At 45.2% G+C, this 22,431-nt stretch overlaps 1 protein-coding gene across 1 annotated transcript in view; it reads left to right on the plus strand.

Annotated features, from left to right (window-relative positions):
* Positions 1-22,431, plus strand: part of TRABD2B (TraB domain containing 2B) — a 286,099-nt gene that overhangs the window by 151,841 nt on the left and 111,827 nt on the right. The window contains exon 4 of the mRNA XM_065842514.2: positions 13,516-13,690. Within this exon, the coding sequence (XP_065698586.1) occupies positions 13,516-13,690 (175 nt within the window). The remainder of the gene's footprint in view (positions 1-13,515; positions 13,691-22,431) is intronic.

A 22,431-nucleotide genomic window follows, 5' to 3' on the forward strand; every position in this document is an offset into this window, starting at 1 on the left:
ATGTAAATACTCTATAAAGTAAATAACTTCTCAAACATGTCATAATTCAATAATTTTGTATGTGTCTCAGGCAGCCCTTCAGTCTCTGTTTATCTTAGTTATCCAATGCTATTAAAACTCTCAATGGAGCAGAAATCTGCTTTCCAGACCAGTTTGATAGTTCATGGCAAACTCTGAGATTCTCATTTAATATGTAGGTTTCTCTTTCTCCTTTCCTGTTAATTCTGTGGAAACTTGGTCTTTGCATGTCATCTCCTACCTCTCCTTTTTTGATAAATGTTCCTGTCTCAGGTGCGGTGACTGTCTTGGAGGGGACCTGTATAAACTTTGGCAGCCACAATGTTATAGATGCTTTGCCAATGAAAGTCTATTAAATCATGATATGGGTTTACCATTAGCAAACGCAAATCAAGGATATGTGACTTCAAGAGAGAACTGAGAGAGGGTAAACTCAGTCTGGTGATTGAGGCAGAGATCTCTGAGACATCACAGAATGTGAGGGGTTGGAAGGGCCCTGGAAAGCTCATCCAGTGCAATCCCCCCATGGAGCAGGAACACCCAGCTGAGGTTCCACAGGAAGGTGTCCAGGCGGGTTTGAATGTCTGCAGAGAAGGAGACTCCACAACCCCCCTGGGCAGCCTGGGCCAGGCTCTGCCACCCTCACTGGGTTGAAGTTTCTTTTCAAATTTAAGTGGAACCTCCTGTGTTCCAGACTGCACCCATTACCCCTTGTCCTATCACTGGTTGTCACCCAGAAGAGCCTGGCTCCATCCTCCTGACACTCCCCCTTTCCATATTGATCCCCATGAATGAGTCCCCCTTCAGTCTCCTCTTCCCCAGCTCCCTCAGCCTTTCCTCACACAGGAGATGCTCCAGAGCTTCTTAAATTCTCAACAAATGGTCATGTCTCCTCTTTTTCCTGATCCAGTTAACATTGTCAAGTAGTAGAAACAGTGGCAGATGAATGGACTAAAACCCCTTTGCTGTCCCCGTTAATCCAGTCCTAGACAGTGAAGCGCTGTTTTAGTGTGACTAAGCAGGACATAATGGGGCAGTATTGAAACAAAAGTCTGTGTTAGTACCAAAGCTGCCGGAACTGTTCATTCTGAACAGCCTTGCACTGAAAAGGGATAAAGCAACTCAGACAGGGTTATATCTGTAAAGATGGGGTCTGTGAGCTGGAGAAGGTAGGGAGCTCATGATTTTAGAGGATCCTGGAGAAGTCAGTGGTTGTGACTATTCTTACACAATACACGAGATAAAGTCATAATGGTTATGTAGAAATAACTCTTGCAAGGTGTGGGGGCGTATTTGGCATGGATGCAAAGAACGGACTCCTAGCAGTAAAACCATCAAGACAGTCCTGGCATCTGAATGTCTCGAGTCATCTTTTAATCTCCATCCGGGTAGTTTCTGCAGCAATAACGCCTTTGTCCCCAAGACAAGTCATGGCCGTTCACACTGGTTGCATTGACTCTCAGACATGTGCGATTTGTTGACACAACGTCCTGTAAGAGACCTGTGGGTTCGACTTGAGAGGAACAGTTTGCTGTAAAAACTTCTTTATCCCTGCAAATTCTTGGATCAAATGTGAGTTTAAAAACAGTGGTGAAGAAAGAAGAAAGAAGCCAACAAGGAGTCAGGGTTCAAGCACTGGTGTTAGTCATGGTCCCAGGGTGCACACAGTTGATAGAGATTATAACACTTAGAGGCCGTGGAAAATTAAAATCCCTGTATGTATACTGGTCCCTGCAGAACTCTAAATGTTGTGGAGTATTTTCCTCTCACGGGTTGTTGTTTTTAATTTGGGTAAAGAGGTTTTTTGTTTCGTGGTGTTTCTATAAACCAGCTTCATACCATTTATTTTTAATTGCAAGTAGAACAAAATAGAAAATTAAAACCTAAAATAAACTCCCTATTCAGGTCAACTTTTACCAATTGTAGGAATTCCAAGGTTTATTCTATGTATGTTTTGCAAGGATGATAGACTCTCTGTACCATAGTCTTTGCCATTTGGTTACCCAATTAGATTAGTCTGGCTTAAATATTACACAGGAAGCATCCCCCGTGGGATCTCTCTCTTGAGACATTAAATGTAGGCACAGGAATTTATCATGGGTTGGGAGCGAATTGCAGGTCTTATCAGGTGACAACAAATGACAGGCCTACAAGTGCAGAAAAACTATAAATATATCAAGTGGGATGTATTGTCACCTGAACTTCAGGGTGGGGACCTGTGCTAGTGTTGGGACACAAGTGTCACACTCTTTTTAGGTGTGCTGGTTCTTCCATGACGTCCAGCTGCTGCCCTAGCACTTCAGAAGTCTGGCAAGTCCTTGCAGCTGGAACCATTGATGTCGCTTTGAAATGTCACATAGGAAGGAGCAAATGATCAGGAATGGAGTCGTAAAGTTCAACACCCATGTGGATGGTGGAGGTCAGGAATTCAGCTCCATTCCGCAGGGACATGGAGACCTACAGAAGGCTGTGACCCTCGCTCTTTGAGGATACTTTTGGGGGGTGTTTATAAGGTTCCTAGTGCCTGCTTGTCCCTTGAAGGTCAGTGGGAGCTGCAGAACCTGTCCATCAGTTGCCTCAGTTCAGAGCCATTGGTTTAGGTCACTGTGATGAGCTGGGAGGTAGCTGAGGTCTAACACAGCTGCAGGGACACTGGTGGTTGGGGAGTATATACCCAGGTGCAGTAACTTCCTAAATGCCTCTGGGATGAGTCTTGGGAGACAGAGCATCTTCAGTATCCATCTCCATGATGCCGAGATGCCTTTAGAGCAAAACTCACCCTGGAGCAGAAAGAAGGACCACAAGTGGAAATGTTAATGCTGTTGGCTTGAGGTTTTATGGATGAGTTTCTTGAGCCCCTCCAGCCTCCCTAGTATAACTTACTAGAATGATGTCAACCTTACCTCAAGTTGCCTCTACAGTTCAAATCCGATGGATTTGTGCTGAAACACAGTGGTTGGGCAGTGGCTGTTGCCTTCTGAAAAGCATATGATGGTCCTGATAACATGACAGTAGATATCCATAGGTGAACACCATGTCAGCAGTCAGCCTCCCTAAAGTAAAGAAGAAAAGGTTTTAGTGCATCACTTCACAATGCACTTGGTGTTCATAAATCACCAGGTTGTGTTATACACTTCTCTAAAAATGTTATCATCCTGCATTTAAACCTGTTGTTTAAGATTTAAGGGTCCTGATAATTCTAATTACATCATTAACTTGCTCCATTCTCATTCTGGATGAAATACAACTGGGTTTCTGGCTCACTTCTCAAATCAATGAAAACTATCTGTGGAATGCTCCAGCTTCAATAACTGCAGAAACACACAGCTGAGACCATTAGGTAGAGTGTTGAATGACAAGCAGACCTAATTTGTCCAAGGAATGGAGTTTTATCTAGGGCAAAGGGAGATAAATCCCTAAGCCGAAGGCACAGCTATTGTAACGCAAGGCTTTGGAAGCATCTTATCATTTTTCAGCTGTAACAAAGTGCAGGCGAGCTGGCACAGCCTCTCGTCCTTCCAGGGAAAGTTGTTATCGGCTTTCCAGTGAACCGAGTGCAAGGTTGTCCCGGGCGGCAATGGAGCCGATCCCATGAGCTCCTCGTTCTGGGTCCAGGAGAAGGGTTGGTGACGCTTGAAGGGGTGTTTGTTAACGTGACATTGCTGGTGCTGCCCGGTGTTGGGTGACGTGTGTGCTCAGAGCCACTTGTATCCCAAGAGTAAATCTCCAACCTCCTCTCTTTGGGCTGTGGTGCAAGGTGGTGCTGGAGAGGTGTTGCCTTCCCATAGCTCGGAAGAGCGGTGGTGGGATCATACGTACTTTCCGCTTGCACCTGAGTTACAGCTTCGCATCTTGGTATATTGGGAGCATTTGGAAGTTAAAAAAAAAAACAAAAAACAGAAGCGCAGCCAAAATGTCAGAACAGGATTCGAGATTGGAGCAGTATTATATTTTGGCTAACATATTTCAGAAAATTGGTTACAGATCCCGATTGTGAGAGTTAAGTCTACTTGTTGATGACAGTGCTGGGGAAAACACCGCAGAGATTGTTTTCTTTATTGATAATCTGGAACATCCCCAGATAATTTTTATGCTACAGGTTTTGAAAATAGGGTCTTGCTTGAAGATTGTGATTATGTGTTTGCATTTAGAGTTGCCTTATGTTGGAAGTTCCTTCCTTCTCTTTCCAATTTCCATGGAGAAAGCAATGGGAGAGAAAGTTGGAGAAAAATTAGAACAAGCCATTTCAAGGCAAAGATCTTTCCTTTCAAAGACTGCTGTGTTATTAGAAAAGGAACATATTCACCTACAGAAAAGAGCTGATTTACATTAAAAACATTTAAGGATTGTTGACTACCTGTATTTATTAGTAAGGGAATAAACTATAAAAGAGTATGAAAGAATGATTGGGAAGAACATGTGGAGTTCAAGGTAGTAGCATGCTGTTTTCTATGCATTGCTGTAAAGCATATTTACTATTTACTATTTACTATTTACTTTTTAAAGAGCTGCTTTATGAAGTGTTTCTTGGAAAGACTTGTTCAAGAGAATTGAGAAAGACTTGCTGGTTTTTTAAACAATATCTTGTGGACTGAAGCTATAAAATACTTTTTCTCCCTTTGTGTTCTATCCAGAAGATGTATTTGTCACCTCATTAAGACAGGGAGGGGAAAGAGGCGAGAGGGCAATTTGGTTGTCTTGGCTGACTTGGCAGGTTTAGCATCGGCCGTTATCCGAGAAGACCATGTTCTTGGGTACTGCTTCACACAACATTTGTTGGTCTGGCGCTATTGCTGTACACCACGTGAACACCACAGATAAGGTTCTCCAGTGTAAAGTGGTTGTGCTCCCTGATGGCAACTTCAGACTTGGAGCTTCTCTCCTCTGGGAGCGATGATTGCTGATAAACCCAGAGTCAAGCCTTGTACATTTCCACCAGCTTAGATGCATTTCAAGGATAACTTGATTTGCCTCTGCTTCACTGATTTAATCTGAATTATTCCCTCTTTTTCTCCTAATTAGTCCCTGTTCCATTTCAAAACGCTTTCTTGGAGATGTTCTGCATCTTTACCTCCTACACTAGGCCTTTCAAACTATCTCGCCTTAACAAATAATTAAAACTAGTTTAAAGGTAATCATCTAATCTGTGCCTGGGCTGGTTGGACTGGGAGTAGGCTGGAGTTTTGGTAGGGCTGGACGGGAGGATGGGGCTGGACAGGAGGACGGGGCTGGACAGCAGGACAGGGCTGTCCCACCACACAGGACATCCCTGTGGTGGCAGCTCCGGAGGTCTCCTCCCTCTCCTCCCTCTGTCTCCTCCCTCTGTCTCCTCCCTCCGTCTCCTCCTTCTCTCTCCTTCCTCCTTCTCTCTCCTTCCTCCCTTCCTCCTTTCCTGCCTTCCTCCCCTCCTCCCTCTCCTTCCTCCCCTCCTCCCTCTCCTTCCTCCCCTCCTCCCTCTCCTTCCTCCCCTCCTCCCTCTCCTTCCTCCCCTCCTCCCTCTCCTTCCTCCCCTCCTCCCTCTCCTTCCTCCCCTCCTCCCTCTCCTTCCTCCCCTTCTCCCTCTCCTCCCTCCCCTTCTCCCTCTCCTCCCTCTCCTTCCTCCCTCTCCTTCCTCCCTTCCTCCCTCTCCTTCCTCCCTTCCTCCCTCTGCTTCCTCCTCCCTCTCCTTCCTGCCTTCTTCCTCCCTCTCCTTCCTCCCTCTCCTTCCTCCCTCTCCTTCCTCCCTCTCCTTCCTCCCTCTCCTTCCTCCCTCTCCTTCCTCCCTCTCCTTCCTCCCTTCCTTCCTCCCTCTCCTTCCTCCCTCCCTTCCTCCCTCTCCTTCCTCCCTTCCTCCCTCTCCTTCCTCCCTTCCTCCCTCTCCTTCCTCCCTTCCTTCCCTCTCCTTCCTTCCTCTCTGAATTTCCTTCAAGCAAATTGTCCAGCCCAGCTGCTCTTGTGTTCTTACCAGCATTCCCTTCTATCCCGCTCTTTGCTCCTTGCTAAGTTGTGTGATATTTTGCAAACCATACCTTTCAGATCACACTTTTCTTGAGCTAAAATCACATTGCAAACTTCACGTAAACGTTCAGCCTTTCTGTAGCGTCTAACTAAATAGGGGTGGGAAGAAACTCATTGAATATACAATGTATATTCAATACAACCAAACCCGAGTTCGTACCCACCACTGACCAGCTGTTCTCCCACTGTGCAACAGAAGGCAAAATGAAAAATACCTTTGCAAAAAGAATTGCAGTACTTTAATAAACCAACCCCAAAACCAAACCCGCTGGCCCCGGTTTCTCACTTTATTGCCCCACTTTGCCCTTTGATCAGTATCTTTCCTTGGGTGTCATGGCAATATAATAGGTGATGGTTTTAGTGTGAGAACAGAAAAAAAAATCATGTTGTTTGTCAAAGGAAACAAAGCGTTTGGAAGGGAAATAGAAAAACTTGAACTTTTCCATATGCTTGCAAGCTCGTGAAAGCTGGCCTCAAAAAATCACTATGTTAAAGGGGCTTTAAATGCAGCAGGAGTATCATTAGGCAGTTAAGATTCACCCTCCCCGCTGAAACCCAAACCTTTATTTGCATACACTGCAGGCTTGTCATCCTCATTCAATTAATGAACAGGTCCCTGTAATCTAGCCCTAAATATACACTGCATAGCTGGGTGAAGCTTGCAGAAAGGGGGCCGGGATCATTGTTCTGGCTGTGTTTTGTTAAGACTTCTTTAATCAAAACATTCATTCAGATAGAGAGGCCGGCTGCATATTTTGGCATCGCTACCAAGGGGAGCAGGGGTTGGGGTGGGGAGGGAGGCCTTGGACGAGGGGCTGGGCTTGCTTGCTTTTTATTTCTATTCCCCCCACTAAGTGCTTGGAAAGCAACTGTTTAACTGGTCTAAAAGCACAAATAGAAAACATACATGACTTCTCAGGGATTTGTTGAAAGCCTTTTTACCCATCCCTGTGCCCTTTCTGCATATTTTTGGTTTTTTAACACGTTTTCCTTCCACCCAAATGTATGGGAGGAGAAGGTCAAGCCAGGCAGGGCATGGGGCTGTCACCTGGCCGGTGCCACCTGGGAGCACAGCGATGTCGGGATGGTTTAGGGACTCCCAGGACGGGAGCAATGATTCCTACAGCTTTTGTGTCACCTGCAGAGTTGTTTTTTAAAACCATCATACACCATGCATAGAGACTTCTTGAGCTTTCGGTTTACTTTCCTCACTTTCCATCCCCTCCTGTACATGTAGTTTTCCTCTCTATAACTTCAGATGCTCCAGTTGCTCGCAGATCTGAGCCAGCTAACTTGAAATTCAGTTTCAAAGGCCTCTGTTTTCCCACTCAAGCTGCCATGCCGTGCTGAGCAGTTCCCAAGCTCGCTTTACATCGGGCAGGCCAATTACAGAAAGCATGCTGGCGTGAACCACAATGTATCTGCAACGTATATGGGCCCTGAGCAGTGATGTGTGTGGGCAGGGATTCGCTCACAGCCAGAAGCGGCTCCCCAGAGCTGGTCCCAAGAAATGTTCTTGCTCTTACACTGGCCTTCCTCTCCTTCCTCTCCTTCCTCTCCTTCCTCTCCTTCCTCTCTCAAATTCCTTCAAGCAAAAAGCATTTTTGCCCCCCGCCCCCCTGTTTTTTTCCTCTCCAGCCTCATCCATATATTTTGTGTGTGTTTCTGGTGCCCTGCAGTATTGGGTTTGTGAGAGGAGCCTCTTCCTCCTCGTCCTGCCGTGGCTGCTCCAGGGAAAGGGTCCAAGCTGCTGGGGCTCCTGGCCTTGTGCCTCTGTCCTCTGGGGCAGCAGGTGGAGGGGAGAACGCGTTGGAAAAGAGCAGAGTGGGGTGGGGGTGTGGGACACCCCAGAAGCCTGAGCATCCCCTGCAGGATGGGAACAGGGAGCTTATCAGTGCAGAAAGGAGCCTCCAGCCTTTAGCTCAGAGAAGATTACACATGCCTAAGTGGTGCGGAAACGCTGGGAACTGCAGCAACACATCCCAGTTGCAGTGAATCAGAGCCAGAAAACAGTTCAGGGTTTACTAAGCCCCTCTCCGTTAGGACTTCAAATCAGTCTGAGTCTGTAGCAGAGTTTGGTGTCAGGATATGGTTCTAATAAACCATATTAGCAGCCAAAAATCCACCAAATCGATGAACTGGATGTGCCTGTAATTCTAATTTTGCTGTTCATCTAGGAGAGAAGCAGTTGGATCATCAGGAGAACACTGTGCTCCCCATCACCTGGGACCTCCTCACTTTATAGCAGACATGTGTGAGAAGAGGGAAATAGATTCTTTCTGTCCAGTGAGCCATACAGGTTTCTGAGAATCCAACCAACTTATCTATCTATCTGTCTGTCTGTCTGTCTGTCTGTCTGTCTATCTATCTGAATTATTCTAAAGTCCCATCTTGGATAGATGTTTGCCCTGGGAAAAGGAAAGAAGTGATGAAACTGACTTAACTGTGAAGATCAAAGACTCCTTTTACAGTCCACTCAGGCTTCTAATGTATTATTTTAAATTTTGGTGCTTAAAAGAAAGCAGTAAAGGGTTAATCACAACGTTCTTGACACCATTTGGCAGAGCTCCTTCGTGGTTTCCCTTTTCCAGAACAAGCTGGAAGTTCATCTTCTTGGCAGCTGCCAACTTTGGGCTAAATCAGATTATGCAGGTGCCTCCTCGTTGGCCAATGAAGGTCTCCATCAGGGTGGAAACTCAGGAGTACTGGAGGAGAACCAGCTGAGTTGATCACAACATCTGTCTGTCCAGCACCACCTCCTCCTCCACCAGGACATACTTGCTCTCGCAGCCCCTTCACTTTGCGCTGTTTGAATCCTCCCTATCAGAGGCTGCAGAAAGTGGATATTGCTCTCCCAGATGCCAGAAGGGCCCATAAATCAGAGGGAAACAGGTGTTTTCCAAGCCCAGCGCAGTATATTTTGCAGCACAGCAGTAAAATCCACAATGCACCGTCAAGGCTGGTTAACGGGAGGGTATCCTCCCTTCATATGCGAATGATAACTCCAGCTCGGATGTCACCCTCTGACCCAAGGAGGGCTGGTGTGAATTTAGGGCTGTGGAGCCTGTCGGAGGAGGCGGCAGTTTCGGGATGCTGCTCCGGCTCCCTGGCCGCCCTCCTAAGCCGCGCTGTCAGCTCTTGAGATCCTTATCTTGTGTAGTTCCTGACCTGCGTGGTACAGGCAAAATCCTTCAAAGTACGATCCCTCACTTGTCTTCTGGCCACTGCCCACGTAAAGCTCATAAACTAGAAGACTAATAAAGAAAATCCAACCTTTATCATGCTTTAAAAAGAATAAATGCAGTCAGCGTGATCTTGGAACAACTCCGTGCTAACAACTGGAGATAAGGACTAACAGAACGAAGGCTTAGCTTTTCTGTCGGGAGATGGATGGGTTTGTATGTAGATGTTGGACTGGAACTCAGGTCTGAGCCTTTCCATAGACATCCCCTGTGGCCCTGGGTGTGCCTCCTGTTTCTCTGTTCAACCTGTGGATGCTCTGGGGAGAGAGGGACACATAAGGTGGTGTTAACAGATTCCCCTGCAAGCATCAGTGATGATGCTGGACCTGTGACCATCTGCAGTTCCAACGTGTCACAGGAGGCAAGGCTGGAAAGCCATTAGGTATCTGATGGGGAGAGACAAGAGTCTGAGAAGACAAGAGGGTTGAGCAAGACACAGGAACATAATGGCAGGAAAGGTTTTTAGATTCGCTGTATTATCCACAGTGGGGTTTGGGTTCTCATTTCCCTGTCTCAGCTTCCTCTTCTCCATCCACAGATAGACATATGGATGAAGACCACATCTGCTTGCACACAGGCAAGAAAGCTTTGCCTCACACCCCTTTATTCTCATCTTGATAGTAGCAGCTTTTCATTGACATAATTTGAATGCACATTTCAGAATAGGCTAGCACCACTGAAACAAAATGAGACTAAAAAAGGCTGTTAGAAGATTGGGAAATGTGGTGTATAGGTGTAGAAACAATAACATTGTTCCTCCACATCTGATTGTGATTTGATACTGGACTGAATCTAGAGCAGTTCCACTGGAGCCAATAGATCCAAAGCAGGAAAACAAAATGTTAACCAAAGTTGATGTTGCTTATATGTGTCCAATAAAAATTATTTGCAGATAAATCTTTGGCAATGTGCCTCTGCCCAGAAAATTTGTCCAAATATTAGAAAATAGTAAATAAGAAAATGTACTTAAATGTAGTCCAGTGTTTATGAAATTTCAGCAGAAGTTTGGCAGTAAGCCCTAAATGTGATAGGAGACTTTGCACCAATACATTTTGCTTTTATCTTCTTTTTTCATTGTGTTCTCTCTATCTATATAGACAAAGCTAACAGCATAGCACAGACCCTGAGATACGGCTGATGTGTTTTTCTAAGCTAAAGTGTATTGTTCGCTCTTATGCTGATGATTGAAGCAGAATCCCAGCCTCCTTCCACAAAGTATTTGTGGGAGGAGAGGTTACCGCTGAGCGTTGTCTTGGACTTTGGATCTTGCTTTGGGTCCCTCAGCAGCGAGGTTCAGCCAGCGCCTTGTGTCTCACATCTGTTCTCAACTCGCAAAGCCTTGCTGTCCCCATTCTACAGATGGACTTTTGAGAGACAGGAGGAATAAAGCCAAATGCTTCAAAGATACTTAGTGGAGGTTAAGTGCTGAGTTCCCTTTGAAGGTCTAAACCCAAATGACAAGCTTGTGATCATGCGAGAGATTTGCATCGCCCATGGGAACAGAACCATTTTTTCGGGGTAGTGTCATAACCACTCCACAATCCTTCCTCTTTCTTCTTCCCTAAAGCTCCCACTGACTTCAAAGGTGAAGAATTATGGCCCGCATCCCACAGCAGCGTAAGCTCAGATGTGTGTGCAGAGCTTTACCCACACTAATATTCCACCAGGGATACCAACTCAAAATTACACAGGCAGTGTGGAGGGGAGGAGATTCCTGCAAGACTGGGACTCGTATTCTCTTCCTTTAACCTCAAAAGCTCAACTGAGAGATGCAGGGTGTACCTAATGACTGAGTCTGGGGTCCAGCTATGCTGTCCATAGGAAAGCCGTAACCCAAAGTGAATAGGAATAGAAAAAAGAGAGAGTTCTGGCTGATTCAGTCAAACAAAATATTCTTTCTTTTGAACACCCCTGAATGAAATATATTATTGAGTTTCCATGGGAAATACGTAGTGTATGTGTGTGTATATATATATATATATGAGTTGGGTGGATGCTCAGAAAACTGCGTGGCTCACTGGACAGAAAGAATCTATTTCCCTCTTCTCACACGTGTCTGCTATAAAGTGAGCAGGTCCCAGGTGATGGGGAGCACAGTGTTCTCCTGATGATCCAACTGCTCCTCTCTTAGATGAACAGCAAAATTAGTAGTTACAGTTTTTCAATAGTCACATTGTCCACCCCACTATATATTTAAATACTAGTAGCAGTGCTCAGCAATTATTAGGTGGTCAGTCCTCACAGCGAATGTCTCATCCGTTCACTCTCAGTTCAAAACACCAAATACCTATCGTTAAAGTGTTAAAATTCATTTTTACATTGAATGGAAGCAAAAATATTTGATGAAGGGGAAGAGGGAAGGTGCATCCCTCTGGTGCATCCCTCTGGAGCATTCTGTAGCTCATCCTTTTAAAACAACAACAAAAAAAGCCAAACTTAAATCGTGGTTGCAGTTAACAGCTTCCTAATTGCTTGTGACTGTTTCTTGACTTCCTGATCCCTGCCTGGTCGTTAGGAATCCAAAGGGTTTCTTAAATCATCAGGAGCAGCCACCTCCGTGAAGCCAGGCATGGTGTGTGTCACCGGCTGCGGAAAGGAGCCGCGATACGGGGGGGAGCGGAGGTGATTAATGGGGCCAGTGTTGTGGCTCAGAGTGTGGTTGCACTACTGTGCACAGGCATACTTACTTCCATCATTTATCTTCTGTCCTCTGCCACACACACACACAGAAACAGGCGGGCGTGTTTTACTTTTGCCGGTGGTGGAGCAGTCATTAGAAATACAGGAGTGCACAAGGTGCAGCGGGACCTGGAGCTGATGATGTGCCTCTCAGTGCGATGCTTTGCTTTGTCTTCTTTGGACAAGCATGAGAAATGCTGACCAAAAACACTCCCTGGTTTTAGATTCATCTCTCTGCTGTTGGAAAACTCTTTCGGGAAGGGAAGGGAAGGGAAGGGAAGGGAAGGGAAGGGAAGGGAAGGGAAGGGAAGGGAAGGGAAGGGGAGGGAGGGAGGGAGGGAGGGAGGGAGGGAGGGAGGGAGGGAGGGAGGAAGGAAGGAAGGAAGGAAGGAAGGAAGGAAGGAAGGAAGGAAGGAAGGAAGGAAGGAAGGAAGGAAGGAAGGAAGGAAGGAAGGAAGGAAGGAAGGAAGGAAGGAAGGAAGGAGAAAAAGTAAAGGCAAGTGTATTGCTCTATTGTGTGGCCTGTATTTTAGGAGGGGGAACAAACTGGGTTGACTGTGGACACAGGGCTGCATGTGATGGAGTTGCACAAGCTGAAGGAAGGAGCGTGCCTTCTTGACAAAGATCATCTTGCTTAAGGTCTGAACACACCTTCTGTCCCTGAGCTGTCTAGACCTCCAGCATCAAACCTGGTTGGAGTTGGATGCCCGAAGCTATTCAACCCCCAGCATTGCTGCTCCTGCTTTCTGTAAGAGCAGGTTGTCCAGTGAGTGAGGGATGTTCCCCTGATGGGCTGTTACCGCTGGCTCAGATTAACGCTGGAAATCCTGGCAGCTTTACATGTACCCAGGGACTCAGAAATCTGAATCTGGGTTTTGCAGCTTGAGCTGCTTTCCATTGGCGAGGCACAGAAAATCACCAGGGGGTACCTGGGTCCTGTTAACAGCCCTCAAACGCTGCCCACCTTCAGCGCTCCCCAGTTCTCGTGATAGACCTTGGACCCTCACCGTGTCAAAACAAGCTGCCTGACCTAATCAGCAGAGACTTCTGACTTGTCTGTCCTTTACAGCTTAAGTCCTGGCTCATTCCTGGTTCTGCTGCCCTGACTAGAACAGTCCTTAACTGTTTGGGTTATTTAAAAAGTGGATATACAGGCCAGGTCTTGCAGTCCTTACTCAAGTTCATGGTGACTTCAGCTGAGAACAGATTACAGGACTTGGTCTGGTATTAAATAGCTAATGAACTGTGTTGAACAGGCAGAGAATAAGGGCTTTAGTAACTCACCCAAATGTAGCACCTAAAACTACATTCTGTTGAAGGAACAGAGAAAAGTCAAATTGGACTTAATTTTCATTTAGTATAATATTACTTTCACTTCAAAAAAAAACCTAAACAACTATGTTAGCTGGGGTGGGTTGGTTTGTTTTTCATTGTAGAGATCCCAGCAAACTCCAGTGTTATGGTTTGGGTGTTTGCTAATGATGCTCAGCTGGTTTAAATAAGGGTAGATGAAAACAACCTGTGTTTTGGGACTTACTTAACCACTGACACCTGACCACCGCCTTTCTCTCCATTTCAGGTCCCTAACTTCATCAACACAACGCTTCCGCCACACGAGCAGGTCACAGCTCAGGAGATAGACAGCTACTTCAGACAGGAGCTGATCTACAAGAGGAACGAGAGGATGGGCAAGAGAGTGATGGCGCTTCTAAGGGAGAACACAGACAAGAGCTTCTTCTTTGCCTTTGGAGCAGGTACGGTGTTAATTTCTCTATTTTGTTTGGTTATCGTGGCTGGAAGTGAAGTGTCTGAATGCTTCAGGGTTTTGTCTCTGGTCCTGCAAGATTTCTTAAGGAGCTTATTTTTGAAGCAGAAAGGCTTTTGTTTGTCTCACCTGCTTCTGAGATGGAGTGAGTTGGTGTAGCAGATGAGTCTGGGTCTGGCACCTTGCGTTGTGTTCACACCGTGGTTGTGTTTGTGGCTGCAGGTGTAGGAGGTGGTTTGAGCGCCTTTGAATTTGCAAGCCCCGGTACCAAAGGGAACACAAACCTTGCTGTGATGTGGGGCTTCAGACCCTTTGGGGCTGCTCCAGGTGCTGTGTCTGTGCAGAATCCTGTCCCGGACCTTGCACAAGCACATGAGTTATGTGTGTCACTAAATACCAGCATTTTAAATCATTAAGTAAAAATCTAATGCATCCCTCTGCCTGCTTAAATTCTCTCTGTGAAATCTGCAGAACAAAGATGTCTGTAGAATTCCTGTGAGTCCACAACAGAACGTGCTACTGTCCTTTCTCTCCCATTTTTATTTTCTTTTTCCTTTCCAATGGAATTCCCGTTTCTGTGTGATAAGAGTATAAATAATAACTATTCATGCTGTAGTTCTGCTGAGTGCTGGCTTAAGCAGCTCTTTGAGCTTCCCCCAACTTCAGGGCAGTTGTGTGAGAGGCGATGGGCTCCTCCTGGTGCTCCCTCCCCGTGACAATTGCTCATGTTTGACAGGACTTTCCTTCTCATCCCATGGCTCTTGCTCCGAACTCTGGCACGACTCGCCTTTCGCTACTCACTTCAGTGGGAATTTTGATTAAAGACTGCGGGGTTTAGCGTGCATTTTGACGTATGCATTTTTTGAGTGCATCCAGAGTGAATTTTCCCAAGCTTATTTAATCTCAGGCTTGCCCGATATCTCTGTCCAAGGAATTTTGCTTAACTGTTTTTACAGTAGGAAAATATATTGCGGTGGTTTGTAACTGGCCAGGGATTAATAAAAACTAGCTCGTCTAACCCATGGGGTGAGGTTTATCAGAGGCTATTGAACATGATGGTTTTGATGTAGTCTTCGGTTTTTGAAGTCACTTAACCAGTACGTACTGGGAGGATAAACTGGGCATCGTTATCTGCTTTTCCTGGGCATCACTTGCAGCCCAGAGCCTGAGGGAGGATTTGGACTAAATGGGTGCTGGATCCAATGCACTGCAGCTATTTGTACGAGCTGACAACAGAAATGAGATTAAGCAACTGGATACTAATTACACATTGCTTTCCATAGAAAGTCGTGTGTAAGTTGTTGGAGGTTTGAGCTTCCATTCCCCGTCCCCATCACTGAGGATGTACCTGGAGCGCTGGGGACAGCCGGCTCATGAAGAGCGGGGCTCATTCTGTCCCTTTCCCTCCGCTTTGGGTGCTGTTGAAAACCGCCCTTGTTGCTGGGTTATTTCTTTCGCAGCACCAGCTGTAACAGGCAGAGCAGACACGTGCAGCAGGGCTCATTGAAAACTGCTTTGTGTTTGGGTGCTTTGTGCCAGCATCCCTTTGGCTTTTGTCGCTAAACCAGACCATCCCTGCAGCCCATCCCCACTCAAACTGCAATTAACTCCTCCTTGGGCTGCTTTGCTTTTCCTTTATGCAGCAAGTACTGAGAAAATTATTAATTTTTCAATGCCAAAATGCAAGCAAGTTCAATTTCTCTTGTGATCCAAATACAGTTTTTCTCCTGAAGGGTTTAGTTTTGGTTTGTTTATTTCGCGCACTGAATTATACAAGTGGCTTTTACGATACGTTTTGTATTTTGCAATCTTAATCTGTAGCTTTAATTTTAAGGGGGTTTTTTTGTATGTGCTTAGGTCATTAATTCAATTTGTTTTCTACAACCTTGAGGATGTGGTTTTGCTTTTAATAAAACTGAAAGGTGTTTTTGCTGATAGATGAATTTCGCATATCCCCATGAATTCTGCAGCGCCAAGTTTGAGGAGTGCACCTTTGGTTAGGGCAGACACGATGGAGTCTGCAGGAGCACGTTTGCAAGGGTGGTTTCACTTCATTTCGGTCCCTCTGTGTTTAAGGTTGACATGAGGAATGGGAAATAATCTGAAACAAATATTCTGGATAATGTCCCTTGTCATGGGACAGAGAGCTGGTGAGGGGACGGGCATTTCCATATCCATGCAAGTTGCAATAAAACAGCTTCTACATCCACAAAGTGAAGCGTTTTTATGCTGTTGAAAGATAGTTTTTTTGTTATTCCAGTCAGAAGTATTAAAAAAATTATATTGCACAATTCTAAATGGAGCTTTTCAGTTTTCTGCCATTTTGAAACATAAAAAGTACACTTTTCAATAGATTTCTCCCTTCCCTGCCTTCCATGGGATTACTCACAATTGAAATGCATTGGGACAGTTCAGGCTTTGAATTTGTTCCTTTATAAAACATGTAGAAGTGAAAATATCCATTTATTCTTTCTACTTTCATTTCTTTCTCCTCTCCAAGAAAAACAGCGGCTCTGGGTAAAATGGGACCCAGCTCTATACATTTCATTCTTCTCCTGCCAGGGTTTACCGTATTCAGACTTAATGTGAAAATCTCACCATACCTATATTCACAGAAACTATAGTAATGAAACAGCATTTATTGTTTGTGCAGTTAAGTGATATTTTTCCAGTCACAGGCATGGTAATTCTTCCCTTTGAATGAACAAAGGTAACTAAATAGACTACTTTCAAGTAAAATTTGAGGGTTTGCTTGGTTTTTGTGTCTTGAAAATCCATCCTGGCTTGCTAGGAATTATTGATCGATAATAACAGTGAAGCGCCCGCAGACCTGATGTATACAAGCAATTTATAAGGGTCCATTTACAGTCAAGAAAGACGCAGCCAAGAGCACACGGGCTGTTAAAAAGAGTTAATATTTTGGCAACTAAGACTATACACATGAAGTCAATGTTTAAGAAGAAAATCACTCTGGTTTATTTCATTTTTATGGGCAAATAACTTTTGAGTAACACTTATGATAACAGATGGATAAATTTATGTCTGCAGTTAATTTGAACGATAATTTCCTTAGGATGTTTTACTTGCTTGCATTTCTTTCTTTCTTTTATGAGAGCTGTCAGTTTGGTAGCTGAGAGCTGGATTTACTGCTTCGGAAATTGGGATGCTGCTCCGGTTTGCAATGGTTATTAGCAGCCAGATCGGTAGGCTTGGAGACAGCGTCTTGGGCTATTTGAAATAATAAATACATCATGGAGAATATTCTTTCAGTGCTGAGAGCTGGAATGCAAGTACCACAGCATCTCCAGCAGCAAGAGGGGAATCAAACCACCTCCGATGGGTGCCCGTGAACAGGGATGAGTGCATGTGGAACTGGGACCTCTCTTGCTCACATTAGGCTGAGATTAGGCGCCTACTTGTTGATGGATTAGGTTTAAATTGCTGTGTTGAAGATGGCTGCGTGCTCCCAAGAAAACAGGAGAATTTGTCCCCAAAGTGGCAACATCAGAAGTAGATTTTAACAGTTTCTGTGCTCAGAAGAGGTGAATTTCCTTTCCATCCCGCAGTTTTCTCAGCCAGCGTTGGGCAGACAGCATCAGCAGTAATGATTCTGATCATCTTAAATTGAACTGTTAACACTAATCATGGAGTATTTTGGGTTGGAAGGAACCTATAAAGGTCACAGAGTCCATCCTCCCAAACAGTAATGCTACATGTCGTTTTCAATGTCTTTAGTAAATATTAACTGGAGGTTCTTCATGATAGGTCTCAGAAGTGGGTTGCCCTGTGTTTTCACTAGGGACACTATTATGCAACTTTCCTGTAGGATGGGGTTGGTGTGAGAGCACAGCAAGGGTTTAAAATCTCTCTTTCCTAGTCCTCAACTCCAGCTCTTTCCCTTTCGTCCTCTCTACAAAGGATTCCCAAGGGGAATTGTGGCACACATCACTTTAGATACTAGAGATACCAAAGACAGGAACAAGCAGACATCTCCATAGTGACCTGGGGCTTGCATGGTCTGGTTCACCCCTGAGATGGGCTTATTTTTCTCCATAAACTAAAGAGCAGCTGGGGAGGTACCCAGATGATGCAGCTGCCTTGAACATGCTTCATCCATGGCTAAAAGGTGACAACAACTGAGATGGGACATAAGGTGACGACAACTGAGATTGCGCATGATGGCTGTTGAAGGGGAGGTGATGAGGGGAGGTTTTTTTTTTTTTTTAGTTACTGGAAATTATATTTCAACTCAATAGTTTGGGAAAATAAAGGAAGTGATGGATACTACACAAAACTTAAATACAAGTAATTAAAATCCAGAGCGCCTCAGTGGAAGCTGTTAGCACCTGCCATCAGATCTAGCGCTCGGGTTCACATATGGTACTTGAAAGTACTTTTTCAAAGGGGAAATGCCTTGAGGGCACCATCCAACTGCACACCGAGGACTCAGGATTGACAGATGTTGAATATGTAAATATCTGTTTGGCACTCCCAACTGATGCAATCTTGTGTGCAAATGGGGCACAAAGTTACACCCACTCTTGTGCTGCTGAGAACCGGCTCAGCCTGGCGTCGCAAATCTGGTCCTGTGTCCTCCAGAACTGGGTAGGTACTCTTTCCTGTTTCCATTCTTCATCTTGGATCCTCTGTAGAACATTAAAAAAGAGAGGAAGGAAAAAGGAAAAGCACTTGCAGGCTGGAATATAAAGAGACTTTATCCCTGGGGTCAGGCGTCCCGGTCCAACGCTGATTAGCGGTGCTACTGACATCACGAGCTCAGCTCATCAAGGGGTTGTCTCAATGGAACGAGAAGCTGGCGACCAGGAGATTGAACTTGGCGAGCCTACAAAAGAGAAGAAAAGGGTGAATTAACAGTTTGCAGATGCAAGAATTCCCTCTACTCGTGTTTATTTGGGCATCCAGATGCTTATAGTGAGGTCGGCCTGTTTTGTGTATGGAATTCTTTTACTATTAGCTTTTAAGGCAAAGTATCACTTTGCTTTTAAAAATATACTTGTATGCTAATTTTGACCAAAGCCATATAATTGACTCATTTAAAAGTCTGTATTAAACAGTCAATGCCTGATTCTCTTTTCAGACACAGTGTTGTAAATCAGGAGATACTCAGTGGGGAAAAACTTGTTCCAAGTGCAAATCCAACCTGTAGCCTTTTAAAATGTAAAAGAAAATAAAACACACACACACTCAAAAAGGCGGGGGAACTTTGTTTATTTACATTGATCTTTTATCATGTGCAGGTTTTGAAGCCTCAGGATATTTGCTTTTTTTCACGTGAAACTTATATCATCAAAGAGAGAGTTGGTGCAGCCAAAATAAACCTCCCTGCACTACCCTATTGTGGAATGGGAATTGCCATTCTGCTGGCTGATTCCTGTAACTCGGATTTTGAAGAAAATGCCTGTTCTATAACAAGATTGTAGAAGCACAGTATAGCGAATGCAATGGTGAGAGAGATCTTGAGGCTGTTGTCACCTATACCAACCAAGGAAGACAAGAGACGTAGCAAATAAAAGAACAGATTCATGTAGTTGGGCTTTTTCTCCTGGTGTTTCACCACCTAAACTGTTGAGGGAAGCTGGACAAGCCCTGGACCTTCAACCTTTTGATCTAGTGGAGAATTCCTCATGTTCAGGAGTCCAGAATGGCCACTTCTTGCTATTTCCTTCATCACTGCTCCCCTGAACCAGGCTGCAGTCCCAAACCCAACCCTTTACTTTTGCCAACTGTAGGTATTCAAGTGGATGTTAAAAGCAAATAAAACGGGCCTTGCGAACCACGGTGTATGTGTTCACCATCTCTGGTGTAATTCTTCCCATGATGAATGGGGGAAGTTGCCTGGATGCAGTAGGATTTTGGTTTAAAGAAATGCATACATTAATGTCAGCTCCTCTGGGTCCCTGACATTTTCATGTCGTATTTATTATTATGCGTGTGCCAGATTCTACTGTAGAAGTTTAATTCTGTTCTCAAAGAAAAGAAAGCTATATTGGTCCCTCCTGTCCTATAATATAGAGATTTTGGCTATGCCCTTGCTGCATTTCTCCTCAACATTTGAGATGTAAAAATGCAGACATAATTCAGGAAATTTTCTCTTTTCAGAACTGCAAAGAATCATGAAAGATTTACACCCAGGCTTAAGCGCTCTGCTGAGCAGGAATGGGCTTAAGCATGGGATGAAATACCGTTTCATCCCACACATATGCAAGAACTTGCTGTGGATCCACAGGCCACCCTGCAAGCTCTCAGGAGACGAGGCAGAGGTCCCGTATAACTCTAGATTTCCTAACAGGAGTGTTGAAATCAATATGTGGATGCCAGACAATTCATCACTTTCCATCTCAAAACTGTCTTGTCAGAAAACTCCCGAGCAGCTCTAACAGCGCTGTTGGGAAGATTTTTAGAAGTGCAGTATGGAGAACTGCACTTCTGCCAATGTTCCTCTAATGCTGGTGCTTCTCTGGGGTGCTCATGTTAAAAGGGAAATGGGATACAGATTGCAAAGGGTCCAAGGGTCTGGTCTCATCTGGGACACGTTTCTGTGCTACCTGCAGTGACTGAGATCACACAGAATCCCAGAGTGTCAGGGGTTGGAAGGGACCTGAAAGCTCATCCAGTGCAATCCCCCCATGGAGCAGGAACACCCAGCTGAGGTTCCACAGGAAGGTGTCCAGGCGGGTTTGAATGTCTGCAGAGAAGGAGACTCCACAACCTCCCTGGGCAGCCTGGGCCAGGCTCTGCCACCCTCACCAGGAAGAAGTTTCTTCTCAAATTTAAGTGGAACCTCTTGTGTTCCAGTTTGTATCCATTGCCCCTTGTCCTATCATTGGTTGTCACCGAGAAGAGCCTGGCTCCATCCTCCTGACACTGCCCCTTTCCATATTGATCCCCAGGAATGAGTCCCCCCTCAGTCTCCTCTTGTCCAGCTCCAGAGCCCCAGCTCCCTCAGCCTTTCCTCACACGGGAGATGCTCCACTCCCTTCAGCATCTTGGTGGCTGCGCTGGACTCTCTCCAGCAGTTCCCTGTCCTTCTGGAACTGAGGGGCCACAACTGGCCACAATATTCCAGGTGTGGTCTCCCCAGGGCAGAGCAGAGGGGCAGGAGAACCTCTCTGACCTACTGACCACCCCCTTCTAACCCACCCCAGGTACCATTGGCTTTCCTGGCCACAAGGGCCCAGTGCTGGCTCATGGTCACCCTGCTGTCCCCAGGACCCCCAGGTCCCGTTCCCCTACACTGTTCTCTAATAGCTCATTCCCCAACTTACACTGGAACCTGGGGTTGTTCCTGCCCAGATGCAACACTCTACACTTGCTCCCCTGGCAGAGCCTCAGGCTACCAGAGCAGGAGCTGGGAAGGGAATTTAGTAGGGCAGGGAACCATTTTGCACTGCCTGGGGTGTTGAACTTCCACGAGTTCAAGCCATTTCTGACCAGTTTTAGGGCCAAGGAGGACAGCATATGGACAAGAACCAGTGATCTTCTTGATGCACTGGAAAGACAGGGCATGATTGCTGGCTAGGGTGAGTTGTTTTGCAAAAGTAGATGTAAAACTGAAAGCTTGAAAAGGCCTGGCTGTAATTTATGTGGATTTCTTGAGGATTTTTACTGGTATGGAAACTGGGACTGGAAATCTCATTAAACTGGGCGTTCTTGTGAGAGTTCCAGGTTTTCTTGGTCGTGGCTATGCCAGGAATACCATCAGAGCAAACTTGCTGAGAAAGGATTTATGGATTTGGGATCAGATCCTATTCTCACTGAATTAATGGTAGTTCTGCAACTGACATCAAGGTGACTGCCTCGTGCACCTGGATGAGACAACACTTCTTTGTCATTCCAGTTCTTTAATCTAGGCTGCTACTTGCACATTACTGGAAAACATCTATACCCTCTTAAGCCTATTAAATCCCAGTTCCATTGTTATTTTATCTGGTAGATCAGAAGAGAGGTGTTAAGGAAAAGAAAATGTGTGTGCAATATACCTCTGCCCAAAAAAATATTTAAATATCAGAAATGTAAAGTGAAGATTGAGTTACTTAGAGCGGGAAAGGGGAAATTATTAGAGCTCTGTCCAGCAAAAAGAGATGTCGTAAACTGCAGTTATTCACCTCTGGTAGATGTTTAAAACACAAGCTCTGCTGCTCTTGAGCTGTTTGTAGAAAGCAACAGAGGTCTGTTGGACAAAATTGCTTTGGTGGCAACTAAAACTGGGCTCAAACCCAAGGCTAATAGCGAAGCTGCCGTTTGCAACTTGAAGTTCAGGTTCATGCCTGTATCTTGTATCCATTTCTGCTCTGTGCCCTAGACCTGATGAAACCCTAAGACTGGGCTTGACTGTTGGGGAGCAAGATGCAGCTCCAATCTGTGGAAAATGTCGCCGTTTCAAATAGTTTTCTAAGAAATATTAATAACAAAATTTGAAAATATGGGGAATTCTTAGCAAAAAAACCACTGGTGCGGTGTTTCTTTTGGTAGAAGCTCCAAAGCCATAGCTCTTGGGAGAGCAGTTTGCTAGAGCTGTGAATAGAAACATGGCAAAAATATGATTTCAGAATGACTTTGATCCCGTTGACTTCCAGGCAGACGGGGGGAAAGAGGAGACAGATGAATAAGCAAAAATCCAGATGAATCTGTCTTGGAACTTCTGTTTTTCAAGAGATATTTAATGAGACCTCCCAAATGCTTTGATTTTGATAAACCGTTATTCATTAA

The sequence above is a fragment of the Patagioenas fasciata genome, chromosome 6 (genome assembly GCF_037038585.1).
Source record: "Patagioenas fasciata isolate bPatFas1 chromosome 6, bPatFas1.hap1, whole genome shotgun sequence".
In the NCBI taxonomy this organism is placed as follows: Eukaryota; Metazoa; Chordata; class Aves; order Columbiformes; family Columbidae; genus Patagioenas; species Patagioenas fasciata.